The sequence below is a fragment of the Eleginops maclovinus genome, chromosome 20, assembly GCF_036324505.1.
Source record: "Eleginops maclovinus isolate JMC-PN-2008 ecotype Puerto Natales chromosome 20, JC_Emac_rtc_rv5, whole genome shotgun sequence".
Lineage (NCBI taxonomy): Eukaryota > Metazoa > Chordata > Actinopteri > Perciformes > Eleginopidae > Eleginops > Eleginops maclovinus.
This window is the reverse complement of record NC_086368.1, coordinates 14,429,740-14,448,120: the sequence shown is the minus strand read 5'-3', so window position 1 is coordinate 14,448,120 and position 18,381 is coordinate 14,429,740. Positions and strand designations below refer to the sequence as shown.

The window sequence follows — 18,381 nt, the reverse complement described above, 5'->3', positions numbered from 1 at the left end:
TTATTGCGGCATGCATCATTTCCATAACGCTTAAATGATGATGTTTTATGGTGCAGAATTTTGAAATATGCAATATGTTCAGAAAGGTCATCTGAGTCTTTACCATAAAGTCTGTGCGCTTCTTGTGCCGACTGAGAAGTGGATTGGGTTTCCCTGCAATTCCATCCCTATGCCTTCGACTAGATATATGCTGAAACAATATGAAAAATAATGATAAATATAATCGTATTTATTGGGATTGCTTGTGTATCTTCGCAGTGGTTTTTCTCACTTGTTTGAGCTGCAGTTCTGAGTTGACTCTGACATTGCAAATCTCACAGTGGAAGGTGCGTTCCTGAGTGTTGGGGTCAGAAGACAGCTCCCCTCCCTGCTCTTGGCTGGGTTTAGGCCCCAGACGTGGGTATGCTTTAATAGGCCCCAGTCCACTGCGAGCCTCCAGAATGGTTTTGTGTTTGGTACCTGGGAACAATAAGAAAACCTTTTTAATCTACAATGGCAATTAAGGGGTGTTTACTGTGTAGCGCATTGACTGAAAACAAAGACTATATTTCAAAGTAAAATTGCAAAAAAGGAATGAAAATGGAAAGCTCAGAGGATCATGTGATATGACAGAACTCTCCAGAACATTTTCTGAAGGACCTTGTCCTGACATTGTTTGCTCAAGCTGTCAATGTTATAAGATATATCCACTTGAGATATGATGGTTTTCCTGTTATTGTATTTACTGTCTGTGACAATATATAGTGTAGGTGGGAGGAGGTCAAGCTTTTATGACCACCAATCTAACCAGACTGATAATGCAGTTTCTAACCTATCATTCTCACCACTAAGTGGTGCTGATGCACCAGATTCAGCTTTCCAAACTTAAAATACAGTACTGCTTTGAAAGAGCCATGCTTCACGGTTTCTGAAGTTGCTACAAAGAGTATGAATAATACATAATGCTGTTTTTTCTCGTGATTAATTTCTCTCATGTTTGTCATACTCTGTTCTGTGATGTACTTGTGAACATGTTCACTCCTACCTTTGTTATGTGCCTCCAGTTGTGAGAGGGAATTAACTGCTACTTTGCACAGGGAACAGTAGAGAAGCTTCTTGGCTTTCTCTTCCTCTGATTCTCCAGAAGAAGGGCTGGGCGCTGGAGACGGGGTGTCGGGAAGACCAGCCGCTGCTTGGTCTGCAGGGGGGGTACTGAGGAACGCGGTGGGGGAGGGAGAGGAGGGTAAAGCTGTGCTGACAGAAGGCAAGAGGGGACACTCTGCCTCTGTGCTCAGTGTGGGTGTTGGAAGGCGGATAGGTGTCAAAGGTGACTTGTGAAAGTTGGGACAGGATAGGATGTCATCTGTAAACAGCACAACATTTTCTGGTTAGTAAACAATTTGTGGAAAGTCAGCGATATAATTAAGTCTTCAACCCTAATTGTCAAGATACAAACATATGATAATAACAACTGTGCCTAAGATTTGCTCATTTTCTTAATATTAACTTGGGCCTGGAAAAAATGACATAATTATATTCTGTTATCTTTCAAGGGAATCAAATCATCATGAAATCATACAGAAGTTATAATACATAAATACTTTGTCTAAATTGATAATAACCAGCGCATAGTAACTCGTATTTCTCAGGAAATATGATGCAAAATATTATGGGGGAATATAATATTTGTAGCTTTCTTTATGTTACATTAAAAATGTAGTTTGTAGATTTGTAGATTGTTTTTAAGATATGAAACAAGCTATTTTGGGAAAAAGATGTTGGCCATTTAACCCATCCCTATTAGAAACCAGGGCATCAAAACTCATCTGTGCTTAGTTTCTATCCCATTGCTTCACAACAGCTGTGCTTTGCCTCTGTGCCATTTAGAGACCGATTTTAATAATGTGCGTCTGTGTGTGTGGGTGTGTGTGTGTGTATCACTTCATATGTCACAGGTGATGCTCACCCTGCTTATTATGATCAGGCTCAGGGCTAGATGGCGACAGGCCTGGTGGGGAGGGCGAAGCAGGGGGAGGGTGCTGCTTGTCGCCATCTTGGAGACGAGCTGTTTTGGATGTTTCAATCCCCTTTATCCTCCGAGCATGGCGGTTCCCTTTGTAGTGGGCCTCTGCCTGGCTCTGTGGAAAAAGAAGACATATCTGCGGTAAAATTAAATCCTGGCTTTAATTTGACTTGATTTGATTCATGTCAGTTTATCTACCTCCCTTTTTTCTTTGACAATTCAAGGTTTCAAGGTTTCAAGGTTTTATTGGTCATATGCACAGCATATACAACGTATATTTTGGCAATGAAAATCTTATATCCCATGCTCCTCCAACAACTCAACATACATGGTGCAAATAAGATATTTACAATAACAACAATAAAGATTTAAAGATGTGAAATATATACATGTGGAATACATTGAAAGTATTTAAATACTTCCCACTGTTGAATGAGGAGGTATGGACAGATGCATATATTACGTATAACAGATGTATATGTTATGATTGTATAATTGACCTTCAATTAGAGTCAGTGAGGTCAGTAAAGGAAACCACACTCCCAGTGAGCTCTGTGCTATTTGTAACCCTGGTATTTAAAATGTGACTTTTTTGTTGCCTTTGACTTTATTATTTACATTTTTGTGTCATTAGTTGTTTGTCTGCTTATTAGGAACTAATTATAACCTTTTGCATTTTATAAATAAACATGGGCTTGATAGTTGTCTATCACCACGTAAAATACAAAAGATCCTCATTCAATACAGTCAAATGTAACACCTTTAATATGCAAGTCCCATATTTTTTAGAAAGAAGTGAACAAACCAGAACGCACCTACAGTTTTGATAAAGTAGCCGGAAGTGATTTTGGTTTGATACCAGGGCTGTTCAGTGGACGTGTATTCAAGAAAATGTTGCTAAACAAACCCATGTATTTTTTGTTCCCATGGATGATCCGATAATTACTCACAAATTCTGAAACAAATTACAGCAGTCTGTGTTTTCTGTGTTAACTTGAATGGCTGTGGAGCCGATGGGTCTCCAGTCTGATGTGCTGATGAGGCTGTCAGGGAAGATTAGCCTCTAGAATATTCTTGTCTTTCAACACTACTGGTGTAATCACTGAACTAGCCTGCTGAGCTCTGATGATTATTGAGTGGTGGGATTATCTAAAATGGGTTGGAAGGCTGGGGGCGAGCAGTGACAGTTGGCAGCTACTGAGAGAAAAATAGGAGACAATCAAGAAGTGTTTTTGTCAGGACGTTTGCCTGCTTTTCCTTGTAAATTGCAAGGGGTTAGTTTAAACTCAGGGGAAACATAAAAAGGAGTGGACATTTCAGTAAATCCTCAGTACGGGTGTTGAGTGGTGTCAGGTTATCAATGCTAAATTTAAAGTAACAGTAGACTATTTACGTGTTTAAGATGTAATCCTTAAGATTTGTAGGAAATCTGACCCCATTTTGTCAGTATTTTTAAGGTTGTCTTTTTCAGCAAAAGCAATTCAATATATTAACATCTGTTAGTGCCTGTACACTGCAATTCTGATTTACAGAAAACACTGTACGAATGTAATCCAGTGTTTTTCATTTCTCTGATTGATAGCAGCCTCACTATTTACTGTTCACTTACTAACATTTTCATAGATACAAACATTTTATACTGCTGCTTCACATTAAATAAATTCAGCTGGTGGAAAAACCTTCTGTTGTGAAGCACAGGAAACAAAATGTCTTTGTCAGAGCTCAGCGCCGACAGAGAGCATTCATCAAATCTGCACATGGCGACAATAACTGGTTAGGGAGAGATCAAGGTTGAGGTAAATAAACTACAATGACAAACATGGCCTGTCCACACCATGATCGTTTACTATTATGATATCTATAAATTTAACAATATGAACACTGGCACCAAGCTTTTGCTCCAAGCTCCAGCTGAGCCCCAGAATATGTACTGATGAGCTGTTACTGCTGTGTGTTGCGCACAGATAGAAATTAAGATAAGAATATAAATAATGAGAATAACAAAACGTTGAAAATGTGCCGCTGCTGGGTCGCACAGCGTGGGCTCAAAATATGCACAGTATTCTGAAGGCGACGAGAGAGATGCTGTTTATTTCACTATATACTTTATTGCTGATAAAAAATAGACCACAGTCCTTTTTATTTATCCACCCGCAGAGATTAATCCTTTTGTATTTGTTTAGATTTAAATTGGCTCTCAGAGTTTGTATCGGTCAGAAAATCGCTGTGATCCCAACCAAATCATTTCCCCACCGTTGTTGTTATAGTTTAGTGTGGACTCCCATCCTCTTGAACTAATTTTTTTTTTAAAGAAATTATATATTTAGAGTTATCTTTTTGATGTGGCCAGCCCTTAAGGTTGGAGAGGTTGAGGTTGTGGTTTTATAATCAATAAAAAGGTCTGTGTTGGAAGCCAACTCATGCACTGGCACCTAATGTAGGAGTTGGACCTAAATTGTGAGGTGCACTCCAAATCAAATGCAATCAAAAGAAAGAGTGAGAAGGCCCTGTTCTCTCTGTTACAATGACTAAGATTGTGTGTGACTGTCTGTGTATGTCTATGCACAAGCAGGGGCCTGCGGAAAATAAGATAAGGTTTCATTATGTCAGTAACAGGACTGAGGGACCTGAGGCGCGTGACAGGTACATGTTGGGGACTATGAGGAGTGAGATGCTTCACTGAGGCAAACGGCCCACTGGGACGTGTCCGCAATGCCTCTGTAAGCTGGCGGTATTAACTGCCAATGATAGTTACGCATATAGCCCTCATCCTGATTGGTGATGACAGAAAGGCAGATATAGCTCTGCCTGTGTAACCAAACTCCTCTGGCTGCTGCTATACCCAAATCCCTACAATTAGACAAGGAGATGAAGCCCTAAAACTCCAGGAACAAATGACAGCAGAGAGTTTGAAAAGCCGACGTACTACGCAGTTCACACATTGCACTGCCATCCTACTTATTTCCTCTTCCTTACTGCTACTCCCAATTGTTTTCTTTCTGTTCGAGCTTTGATACTTTCACTCTCCCTGTGACCTTCAGTGTCAGATCTTAAGAAATCAATGAAGGTGTGCTGTCATTTCAAGCATAAAATGCCTAATAGCCTCAGAGGTGGGGGATGGATGCAGTTGAAACAATAGGATGTAAAAAAGATTAACGCATCCGATCTTCTGAGCAAAAGTGAATAATCAAATATAAATGATGTGCAGCATTGTGTGTGAATTTGACTGAGAGAAGCTGTGAAGGATTAAGATGAATGAAGAAGCAGAGATGGGATTTAAGGGGGGGAAAATGAGAGCAAGTGAATGTCCCTGAAATCCTTTTTTTCTCTAAGCAGGATGTGCTTTGATGTTTTATCTATAAAGCGACAAAGGCAAAGAAAGCAGAGAGAGTGGGTCTGGCACATCTACTGTATGGGGTACAGGCAGCAGCGACAGGAAGAGGGGGTGGGATGTAGCTGGAGAGGTGGAGAGAAGGACAGATGATACTGTATACCCCACAGAGGGGGAAGCACAAACATGCAAACTGATAAGCAAAATAGTGAGCAAACTGACTTGCTGAACAGATGGGAGATATGAATGAAACACGGTGTGGTGTGGCCCTGAGAAGTAGAAGAAGAGAGCGAAAGAAAGAGGGAGAAGTGTCCAGTATGGTACTGCAGTGGTGACGATGGCTAATGCAGCATGGTGTGACGTCAGCCTTGCAGCAGAGCGGAGCTCTCAACACTGGCAGGCTAATCTGTCCTCTGTGGCCCGAAATGAATTGCATTGTTGTAATTGCAACATGTTTGGCTACTGCATAGTAGCAGTGAGGAGCACCTGCTACTGAATGGCCACCATTAATCAATCTGCCTCTTTCACTTTCTGTTAGTGATCGAGGACTCCCATTTAATCCCCTCCCTCCCTCAGTAATATACATGAAAGAAAAATGTTGGTTTTATTAAAGCACTTTAGTGGCATATGACCGGAAGAAGTCTTGAGTGAAAATAATGAGTGTTTGTCTGCCTTTGAACTGCAGCCCAGCCCAGACAGCATGAGTAAGCAAAGTGCTGTACTGTAAGCAGAGTATTCCTTCATTATTTAAGAATGTCCACCGTGCTTTAAGCTCCCAGTCTCTCAGGTTACTGTGTAATGTGCTGTAGAGCTGCAGTAGAGCAGATGCACACAAGTAAAACAGCAGGCAGAACAAACAGGTGGCTCAGTATTAGACATCCCAATGTATCTCACAGACAGGTTAGAAACACTCAGGCCTTGTATTCACAGTCGTGGGGATATTTTAAAACAGGATTTTTTTCCTCTTTTAATTCCCATACACACGAGCACTGTTCAAAAAAACCTCTGTCTACATTAATACACAAAAACTCAAGAGGCTGGACACACACGCCGCAGATGTTGTTTTTGGGTTCTTTGTCATGGGAGTGTTGGGTAATGCAGCAGTGACCTCTGTGGCGCATTCTGACTCTTTATATAATGGAAGACTAACTGTACCTTAATACTTATAGAAAAAAATCCTTTTGGGTTAAACCTTACTTTGTAAATGTCACCTCATTTTTTATGCTTCTTAACAACACAGACTCTGATTTTACAAGCAAAGACTGAACAGATTTTTTCCGTGACCTAAAACGTCTATTCTGTGAGGGAAAACAGGCAAAAAGAAGTGTAGAAAAAGCTAAACATGTGTGTGTGGACTCGTACACACGTGCATTTTCATAGATGCACATGTTTATATTCATACATACAGTATGTAAATATCAACATGCGCTTTGCGGCCCCCACTCATGTCCGGTATCCCATCATACTCATGTAGACCGCGTGAGAACATGCAGGTCTGAGCAGGGGAGATATATTAAGCGGCCCCACACAGAGAGAACAGGGCAGTGTTACACGAGTTTCAGATGACTCCCTCCCTGCCTGTGTCCTTTACACACCACTACATTTAGAGTGCAAGTATTTAGCGCTTCATCCCTGGAATGCATTCATATTTTTAGCCAGTCTTGTGTCAAGCTTTTTGTTTGTTTGTCATGTTAAGGTTAGAGGTTTACAGTGTAGATCATAAATACAAGGAATTTTTCAAGTCTTTCAAAATGGAGAAATACACATTACTCAAATTCAGATGTTTAACTACGCTACATTAAAATTCAGCTTGTTTCTATAGAAATTAATGTGAGTAATATAAGGCCACACATAATTAGTATGTAGAGAGGCAGCGTGACCAGAAATGTTGTGGTCCACTATGAAATGTGCTAGATAGTTTCAGATATCTCCATGCTAAGAAGGAATCTCAAACCATCAAAAATATTTCCACTGAACACAAGTACTTACAAACACACGCAAACACTGTAAAAGGCCCAGTACTTGACTCTCAACACCTCAGTCATGTCATTCAGTAGCCGGGTTTTGGATGTCCACATTATGAGTTATTTTCTTTTCAACTACTGCCTCTTTAATGGGGACACTCAAATCATTCCTCTAGAGTTTCATCACTTCTGGCCTTTTATTTTGGTCCCTCCGCCTCATGTTGGCATAGTGCCGTCTGTCAAGTGTGAAATGCAGAAAATGTGCTCCATCAGCTTTAAGGTAGCTTTGAGGACAAGCTCTTGTAAGCTGTCGTTCACTCTCACATGTCTCATACCCATTATCACAGTGGGCTTAAAAACATGTTCTACTCAAATGTGTTTCCAAGACTCAGCTCATCTTAATCTCTGTACACTTAAAATAAATGCTCTTCAGACTTGCTTGCCTGTTCCCCTTTAAGCCGGTGGTACTCGAGTGTAGAAGGACATCAAAAATGATACTGGACAGTCACAGAATAAATGAGCCAGGCGGGGATTTTCTCGGCCGTCCTCCCCCACTCCTCTTCCTGGACAAGCTAAAATTGGAGCTGAGAAACTGTGAACCAAGTTCTCACCTGCTCCAGCTGTACATTCAATCACCAACTAACTTTTGACACTAGCCAACCAAGTTTTTGGGTTTTGATTTAATGCGCAATGACTGCAGGTGCCGGGCTTTGTGACGGTATGACTTTTGGCTAAGCTCTGCCTGACTCAATTACTGTTGCTACGCTTGTCAAGCTTACTGTTGCCTTTACAAGCACGGTTGATTTTGGCAGCTGAAATGACAATTGCCACTGGCTGGCCCTCAGAAATGGCACAGGGCATTGAAGTTATCTGGACATAGTAACAACACCGATTTTTGCAACTTAGTGATTGATTGCTACTGTAAGCTAGTTAGCCGGATATGCTAACATTTGCAGCTAACAATTGAGCAGATAAACGGTTAAATCCATTTCTTACATTTTGGCCTCTGTGTTTTTAAGTTGAAAAGCCCATAAGAGGTAAACCTTTCTTTAAACTCTTCAAATGTCAAGTATCACTCTTATGCACCCCGTGCACACTGCTTTGGTGTCTTTAAAAACATCCAAAGGTTAACAGGTTTGCTGTCTGCCATAAAAGAAAATCCTTTACTTGAAGTATAAGGTTTCATACCTCTGAGTTGAAGCGTATTTGACAGACATTGCAGGAGATGATCGGCCGCTTTGTCTTCACCATAGGTGGCCCAAAGGTGTGCGTCATCACAGCTTTCTGGACGGGGTCCATCTGAGAACAGACAACCCAGAGGTCACATCAAAGATTCAGCAACACAGGAGGAGCTCAGAGAGGCCTTCCAGTTATTGTGGATGAGAGAGAAGTGTTGAAGGAAAGGTGCAGGTGAATGACAGGGGTTGTCGCTTTAGGGGGGAGAAAGCTGGGAGATAAAAAAGTGGAGTAGAGTGAATTGCAGAGGGAGCAGAGATTGATGTGGACAGGAGGGTGTGTGTTATCTTGGTAGAAGCTGCTGCTGCCGAATTCTTGGGAAAGGCCTAATTACAGACTCCCTGTCTCCAAAAATGTGTTCTTCGTTCGTCGAGTCGCTGCTTTTCAAAACATCCTGCAAGAATATTACACAAAACAATAGAGATATTTTCTGTAAAGAACCCGTGGAAATGTATTTTAGATTAGTAGGGGCATTAGGGTTATGTTCCGAGAAAAGCAATCAAACATGGCTGCAGGATAATTGAGTTTTACTTTACGAATAATCAGCACATTAAATAATAAAATACAAAAATACATTTTAATTGTAAAACAATTAATGTAATCATATAGAATATAAACAAGTCTGGGTGTACATGAAATACGCTGAAAAACAACAACTGAGATTTGTAATATTGTATAAATTAATTTGAGATTGAATACACATACAATACATATTGGGTACACGTATTAATTTAAAAGATTATAAATTAGTAAATAATTTGAAATGTATCCTATGTATCACAAGTAAATCCAATTATAGTATTAAAACAATAATAAAAACAATTTAAATAGATATAACCGAACAAAGGGACAAATGTTAAATAAGATTACAAACAGTATACTCTAAAAACAACATTTAAACATCGGACTCTTTTCCTTAAATAAACCGTCCAACCCTGTCTTTCTCGGATCAAGCACAGATACTGTATTTGCCACATCACTCTGAAGTGTTACCCCATTTTTAGAGTACTAGGGGACTCGTGTGAGCTCTCGGACCCTTTGGCAGGGCTCAAAAACCACAGCCTTGGGTGTTGCCTTCATTAAGAAGCCAAAAGTTCTCTGTGGTTTTACTCAGCCTCTCATCTCTTGCTCACTGTGCTGACTGTGAACGCCTGCTGCCAAATGAGAGACTGTTTACGCTCTCAAGCTCCTGGCACGGGGGAAATAGTATAATTGGTCTGAACGCATTGTTCTGAATATTTATAGAGTTTAGCCTCCTGCCTCTAACTCGTGCCTCCAGTTCACCTCTCTGTTGCTTTCTGTTTGTCTGTTGAGACCTGTAACACAACCAAATTGATTTGTTTACATCTGTGGCAATATTGTGTGAAGTTGAGTGTATGACGGCCTGTGTGTGTGAATGGATTCTGTAGGTGCGTTTCCATCCACCTGCTTTTAGTGAGCAACAACTGGACATTTTAACTCTGTAAACCAACTTTCTAGTTTGCTTTTTCAAATTTATTAAAAAACTGTCTAATGTGTGAAATGTGTGATACATTTTAATGAAACTTGTCTAATGTATCCCAATTTGTGCGCGCTAACAAGGTTTTCAGTGTCATGGGAGGAGTAATGATTTGATGGAAAATGAGTTAGTATAATGAAAAAGAAAGCGGAGCCTCTGATCACTGTTTCCTTTTCTGACATTATTTCACCACCTGTTCTCGTGATGATCTCTTTCTTAACACCTGTCCCGACTGCAATAACCTCATTAACCTATGCGTCTGCTTTCAGTCTCCTCTTTTTCTCGTTCCCACCTCAAACAGCAGAGATATTTTTGCAGACGAAGCTTATACTTTGTCATATTGATAAATGAGTTTCTTTACAGCTCCATTCCTACATTTCCAATCTATACTGTATAGTCGGTATAGAGTAATATCATTATGCTTTGTTTAAGTCAAAATTCTCAAGATTTCACTCTTGGTTTATTTGGAGGTTACAACTAATGTATTGTTGTATTACAGGTTCCATTTTTCTATTTAAATGGCATGTTATTGACCTCAGGGAATCTCCACAATTGAAAAGCAACACATTTAACTGTTAGCAACACACTTAAACTGTGTTGAGAGGACTCATTGCTTAAATAGTCTTTATAATGAGGACTATAGATGACAGAAATTGCCTAAATATGGCGCTGTACTTTTTGACAGCTTTTTGCCGTTAGAGAAACAACTGAGCCAATCAGAGCTTTGCAGGGAGTATAAGAATTGGGGATGACATCTGCGCCAGAGCCAGGAAAGTGTTGACAAGGCTCGATATCCATGCAGTTATACAGGCCCATTTTAGTAAACTTAAAGTAATATCAGCTCTTGAATCAATAATATACCTTCACTCAACAGGAAAATTGGAAACTGCTCCCAGCTTACCTGCAGCTTCTGTGTCAGCTGAAAATGATGTGCAACAGATATATCACACTGATTGGTTCGGCAAAAAAAACTAACATCCCCTCCCTTTCAGATAACTGCCATGTATTATTATTATAGAAGGGGTGGATAAACACAAACTGGATTATGGGAGAAAAACTAAATTACAATTGTAGTCTGTTTATGAGAATGGATGACATTTGTATTTGACAAGGTAACAATATATTCATGATCTTATTATGTCTTACAGAACATGTCCGATATGTGCATACAATATCAAAATGTGCTTTGATTAGTTGAAAGTAATAATAAAACAAACTGATGAACTTCCGAAGGTACATTAAACTGCAGCGTAAAAAAAAGGTAAGACCTGCAGTATCCTCCTGAGAATCTTAATTATTTTGAAATTAGCTGTATTCCTGGTAAACTGAATAACTCAAAGAACTCTACACAAAAAAAGAAACCCAACTGAAGCATAATACCTTTTTGGGCAGTTGGTCCATGTCCTTTTAGGCTTAAAAGACGAGATGTCTGTTCTTTAAATTAAGACTCGCCGATCTGCGGACTTCTATCACTTGATGACAGCAGTGTTCTTGTTTACATTTTTACTGTGCTGACAGAGAGGAATTTGATTGTAGTTGGTCTGGCATTAGTGGCCACACTCAATGTCCTCACCGAAGCAGGATGAATGATTGACCTGCGGAAGGGTCATTTTGCCCAAGTGCATATAGATAAGCCTGATGATAATTTGTGTGTCTTTGTGTGTGTGTGTGTGTGTGTGTGTGTGTGTGTGTGTGTGTGTGTGTGTGTATATGTGTGTGTGTGTGTGTTTGTGTGGATGTGTTGCATGTGCATCCCTGTTTTCCGCCACGCTGACCTTCACATGGAACCCAATCTAGAAATGAGAGGGAGCCGCAGAAAATGCTGACTGTGGAGAATCCAGCCCTATGCCTCTTATACAATTGATTAGCTGTAATTCATTTTATTGCAGTAAAACAGTCACCAGGGCATTTTCTCAATTATGCTGAAACTCACTCTGCGGAATAAAAAGTAAACAGCTGTCACCTTATCATTTTAGATTATACAGTATAAATCCTCAACACTTTATCACTTGTATTCACTCTGGAGGCAACGCTCCAAAAGCACAACAGAATACCGGCTCTGTCTTCTGTTAAGTGAAACAAGACAAATATCAGACAACGTGTGTTCACGCTCATATGCTGGAGAAGCTGTGAGCACTCACTGTATTAAAGTTGTGGAATAGGCCGATGCTGGCTGGGTGAGGCGACTCCATGGGGAACTGGAGGAAGTGCTTCATGTCCAGCGGGGTCGGGAGGACAGAGGGGCTCCTGAGGAAGGCAGGGACCGGCCCCGGGCGGTTTACACTTCCTGTGGTAGATGCACAAACAGGGATATAAGAGAATAACACATTTAGTAATATATACCAAGTGTTGCTCTGACAGACGATTATCACAAACTGTAACCGGTGAGGTTTGTTAGTGAAATGTTTTCTGGAAGAACTAAATACACATACGCTTTCTTGTCGATAGTTAGATACAGCTCTCATATTAGGAAATGAGGATACAGATGGCTCTGGACTGACTATGTCCAAAAGGTAACAAAATCTGCCTACCAGCAGCTCTAAAGGTCACTTAATAACAAGTAATGTCTTGTTTGTTTATTCCGTACAATAAACGTAAGTATAAAACTATCCGTTGTGGTTTCCCAGGGTGTTTGCAGGATTTCTTGGCCGGGAGCAATTCTTTACATTAAGACAGAGCCAGGCTCGCTGTTTCCCCCTGTTTTCACTCTTTGTGCTAAGGTAAGCTAACCACCTGCTGGCTACATAGTAACTGTATGAATAGAAGAGTTGTATTGAATTTCTCATTAACTCTGGAAAGAGGTATACTAAATGTCAAACTGTTTCTTTAAAGCTAAGCATTATATTATAAGTACCTGCTAAGCTCATATTCTCCTCTTTCTCAATGCAAACCCTCATCTTCTGCGTCCTTTTCCCATATTGAGCCCCGCTAACCACCCTCACTTCTCCTCTCTCCGCTTCTCGCCCTCACTCTTCTCTCAGCAGTAGCTCAGCAGCGGTGAATGCCTGTACTTGAGGAGTCTTCTGTGGTGTGCAGGGGGGCTAAGCTCCTTAAGCCTCGCAGCTGGGGTGCTGCAGATATCTGCCTTTTCTCCATTTCTGCCTCTGTCTCTCTCTCGCCAAGCACAGTATTCTATCCCCATTTCATGGTCCCATACTCTGTCTGCCTGCCTCTGTATCGCTCATCTCTACTTCTCACTCCAGCACTAGTCCTTCTAGCTGTTTTGTTTCTTCCCCCTCATCCTCTTTATATTTTGCTCTCTCTCAACTTCTGCTTGCCATTGCTGTTGTTCAATTTAGTGTTTAAAAGAAACACAGCAGGGTGCTTCAAACCCAATCGTTCTATACAGACAGAATTTGTATAATGTTTTCTCTTGAGATTAGATGCAGTAGACATCTTTTATTGTCAGTTCTTTGTGATGACTACTTGACAATTTCCATTTGGAAGGAAAAACTGGTTACTAGTTGAAACGAGAGGAAGAAAAGGCTATTTTGGTGACAGCAAAGGAGGCTCCTTTCACTGACAGCAGGGGAGACGTAAAGAATGTGCTGTCAGCATCAGAAATAGATGGAATGGAAAGTCTCTCCTTCTGGCACCCTCCTCAGACTGCTTTAGTCCTTGGGAGGCTGTGGCAGCGGAAGCTTAGCTGTAGCAACTGTCACTGCTGCTTTTGCATATGCTGCATGAGAAGTATGGAGTTCACAAGGCAATCTAGGAAGCAAAACAAGATATTAGAGTGGAGGTCACGGTTTAAATGTCCTTCAGGCATGCCATGGACCCCACAGCTCACATGGCGGCCATTATCACCTCTGTAAACCAAGCACAGCAAGGTCTGTGCTGCGCAAAATAAAGCGGTAATAACACACTTCCTGCATGTTCACACCAGCGTACGAACATGCAGGAATGAGAAAACGCTGAACAACAGATATCACAAAAGAATCTAAGCTTAAAATAAGTGGGTTTACTCTTTAATGATGATAGAAAGTTTGACATATGTGTTATTCATGTGTTCAAAAAAGTCAATATCAAAGAACAGGAATGGTGACATTCTATAGTATATCTAAAGACAACATATCCCATAACAAAAAAAACGAAACCCTTTTGTTCCAACTGATCTTTAAAAACAGGACACAGAAAAAGAGTTTAATTTAAAAATGTTTTCTTAAAAACATTCACACTGTTTGTAAAAGCAGGAGTACATTATAATTCTGTTGGGGACCTTTCAGCCGCAGATTAATACAAATGTGGTGAGCTACTGAGCATGGTGTATGTGGGATAGACTCAAAATCAATAACCCACGTTAACGGTAGTAGAGAAACACGTCATCCTGTTTAACGGTGTGTTTTAGTAGTTTTTGACCACAGTGGAGCTCTACAGCACATACTGTAAGAACTAGATAATCAGGCTTTACCTACACAGAAACATATTAGTAGGATCAATGGTGTTGGTCTCCTCGGGGGATTTGTGGAGAAAAATATAGAATATCATCAGACCTCTCCTTTTACATTCCTAAAATTATACCGTTCCTGTTCTTTACGCACCTAATTATTTTCTTTAAAGCAATAAGCAATAAAAAAAACCAGTAGGAACTGTCCAATAGGCAATTAAACATGTGGTTAACAAAGCATATAGTGGGACAATAATGTTTCAGCGTGATGGATTGGCTGAGAGGTATCATCAATGTGTGTCTAAGGTTAGTGAAACGTGTTCCCGACAGCTTCTGGTAAATCCGCAGCTCATTTTACGCCACATTACAATTTAAAGGTCAAAGCGTGTCTGTCGTTACTTATAAATCTGCATTTGCTGTGCAGACGCTCACAATAGAGTAATGTATTTAACGCTGGCACACAGTCTTTTCAGGGTCAAATTATGCACCATCCCACAGCAGCTTGATGCAGTGTGAGTGTAGCGGCAGTATCCCCTGGCCTACCCTCCTCCTGAGTGATTTACAATGACATCAGATAAGTGAAAGCCTCGACTCTTCAACAGCGTCCACGCAGGGAGGGTCTGCATTGATTGGACACATTCTGTGGAGTGTTTAAGTGTTAAAGTGCTGCCAAACTCTATAAATCCAGGCTTCACCATCTATTGCTCCCTCTCTACACTCAAATGAACAGACAGGGCTGTCTCACCCAGACCCTCATCTTACTGACTTTTTTTTTCTAATGCAAATGTTTGGGCAAGAAAAAGATCAATGCCTGTGTAATAGCTTATTGAATTTGTGTGTAGATTGTGAGCAAGAGGTAGTAGAACAGAAATGAAGTGACGCAGAGAGGGGGGAAAAGAAAAACAGACAACCAGAGAGACAATCTGATTGTCACACTAGATTTCACAAACCCTGACGTGCACACAGAGGCATGCACACACCAATATGCTGTGACTAAGGCCTCTCAAATTGGCAATTCATTTAGCCAATTTAGGTTTAATCATCACAGAGGTAATGTCAATGTCAGTGACGTTCCTGGAGTCTCTCTTTATTCACTGCCTGCCTCCATCTTTGTGCTTTCTGATGGGACAGGAGACTGGGTGACATGCTGTCTGACAGAATGAAGTCTGACGAGAGGCAGACGCACTGCAGGGTCCAACCGAAAACAGAAAATGTAATAAAAAAAGAAAAGAAATACAGCCACCTTTAGTTCCAGCTCAACACTCGAAGCTGGCTTGGCACACAATGCCAGTCGCCTCACATCTGCATCTCAATGGACTGCTGTGCTCACAAGACTCTGAAATGTGCTCCTGTGTTAGATTGGCCAAGCCGCCCCTGACAAAACCTGTGGACTGGATATATAAAACCAAAAACCCAGCTCTGTCACTGCAACACAGACAACTCTGGAGGCAGCTCGTCTGTCCACCTAAAAACCACTGACTGCTGGGTTCTTGTTTGTCTTGGCCCTATGTTTTGTGTACAAGGCAATGTGACAAAGAGTGGATCCATCATTAGGTGGCAGATGACACCATTAGTATGTTGACGATCGTCGTCTGTTCAAGTGATTTATGGTTTCAATTTGTTATGTGACAGGATGGCTTTGGCACCAGGTGACATTTTAATGAGTTCTCTGTGAGATAAACATTTTAAATGATTTGTTACATCAGCTATTTCCCATGTGGTGTACATGTAATGGAACAGTGTTAGGTGGTCTAACCTTTAAAGACAGAGTGCTAACTTTGTAGTGATGCAGCGGGAAGATGGCTCTGTCTCAGTGTCGCATACAGCTGCTGTGAAGGACTGAGCATAAAATCCAATTTACTGCAGCTCAGCTTACCCCCAGTTAAAAGCAGCTATTTCAAACTAAGCTGGGGACAGGCGACAATACACACACACGCACGTGCACACACACACCAACCTTTGTAGTCTGAATGAATGAAGCTCTAAATGAAGTAACTTATAGGCTCAATGCTGATTAATGTTGTGTGTGTCTGTGTGAGATCTGGACAGTGAGGAGGGAACATGATGAAGAGGAGAGCTGAGTGCTGGCGGTGAAGGAGAACACAGTTGATTTCAGTCTGCACTTTGTTTTAATGATAGATGCTCTGCGCCCCAGCGGCCAGGCTTAAATGCCACCTCCAAGAGAACTCTCAGAAGACCTCTTTCACTGGAAGTGTGTGTGTGTGTGTCATTTTCTTATGCAGGGCTCTTGAGATCAGCCAGTCCTTCTGCAGCTTCACTCTGATTTCATGCAGTATTTGCAACTACTGATGACTTTAGTTTTCCCCTACAGATTTGCACTGCTCTCATTAAAATGTAGATCATTATGTTATGATGGAAGTACGTTGCTGTGTTTAGACTTTTCCCGAATAACAATTTCTCATGAACAATTCTGTCTGTCTTTCGGTAGTGCCAGATAATGAATCATCACAAAGAGGTCAAAACTCCCTGATTGGCAAGGAAGTGGAGATGACGAGCAAAGAGGAGCTTTGAGAGAGAAGATGGCAGTGGCAACCGGAGCGAGTCGGTTGAGCGAGGAAAACAGGTCTGGACGACGGGGGGAGATGAGGTGGAAAGAGAAGGAAAGCGGAGGGGGAGGGAGCCGCATGTTTTGAGGTGAGTCCAAGGTGACCAGAGGAGGTAAAGAGCCATGTTAACCTGCAGGTTAATGTGCAGAAAAAATGCCATCTATTAAGAAAGCTGTTATAACCCCCACAGCTAAACAACATACTATATTTTGCCATGTGCTAAATTCTCATAGTAGTGTTTTCAAAATGGAGAAGGAAATCCAATCGGTACAGCTGCTTGTGAGGGTTTAACCTTTGGCTGTCACATGCAAAATATTATACACACATGAACAATTTAGGGTTATTCATTTGCCCTCCCTGAGGCTTGTCTACATGTCTAGCTAGTTTTAAGAATTCTTGAGACATTGAGTTGGGAAGATCGGTCATCTTTTGTTTGTTTTTTGGTTTATTCAACCAATTGAATTGTGTTGAATTCATATGCATTGACATTTACTCTTAAAAATCCTTTCCCTCATACAAATACAAATCACCCCTCACCCTCCCTAAACAATCCTTAGGTCTACTTTGATAATTCGATTGATATGGTAAGTGATTATGATAATCATAAAAAAATAACTTAACTTACAGGACATTAAATGACCAAAGGTAAATTGGACTAGTGTTAATGTAACAACAAGCCATTGTGGGGACATGTATGGTTCATTAATGATGGATGTTTGCAGCATTGTTTAAATTGCCAATCAGTGTGCAGCATTTTTACCACATTAACTATTGAGTGTTTGCATCATCAGAATATCTGAAGTTGATTTTCTACAAACATTTTCACAAACGTTTTTGCAATGGAATAAACTGAAATCATTGGATTCCATGCTTTCTGTAATTACTGTTGTTTGGACCCTCGGTGTGTCCATACAGAAGTTATGGATTTTTTCCCTTGCACTATTTGTGTGTTGTTGAATTTCAGGTAACGTGTCCCTTACACATATTAGTTGTGGCTAGCTATCAACGTAAACATGGATCCTGTGTGTTTGTGGTCAGACCAGACGGATCTCAGAAAGCACCAGAAATTCAGTTTGAGTTTGTCTTTTTTTCCTCATATCTATATTATCATATCTCTACATCGATGAAGTTGAATTATAGACTCAGGGTCGGCAACAAAAAAAGTCTGCTCAATTTTAGACATTTTAATAATATTCTCCTGAGAAAGTCATGATCTACGTAAACAATGATCTTTCCATAACTTTAACCAAGTGTTTAAAAAATAATACCAATATGATGAGGGCATGGCCAACAGCTTATCTTGTCTTCAGAATGTTGTATAAAGGGTTAAAATGCCTCTTTGTCTCATGGGCAATAGGTGGCATCTATTCACACACACTTGCTTCTTTCCATAAGC

The 18,381-nt window shown here is 40.7% G+C and overlaps 1 protein-coding gene across 4 annotated transcripts in view; it reads right to left on the bottom strand.

The window, feature by feature from the left end:
- Positions 1-18,381, bottom strand: part of LOC134882363 (zinc finger protein 385A-like) — a 30,603-nt gene that overhangs the window by 1,856 nt on the left and 10,366 nt on the right. For all 4 annotated transcript variants that reach the window (XM_063910006.1, XM_063910007.1, XM_063910009.1 and 1 more), the window contains 6 exons: positions 12,173-12,318; positions 8,486-8,596; positions 1,946-2,117; positions 1,025-1,342; positions 272-459; positions 104-190 (listed from right to left, as the gene is read on the bottom strand). In XM_063910006.1, the coding sequence (XP_063766076.1) occupies positions 104-190; positions 272-459; positions 1,025-1,342; positions 1,946-2,117; positions 8,486-8,596; positions 12,173-12,318 (1,022 nt within the window). The remainder of the gene's footprint in view (positions 1-103; positions 191-271; positions 460-1,024; positions 1,343-1,945; positions 2,118-8,485; positions 8,597-12,172; positions 12,319-18,381) is intronic.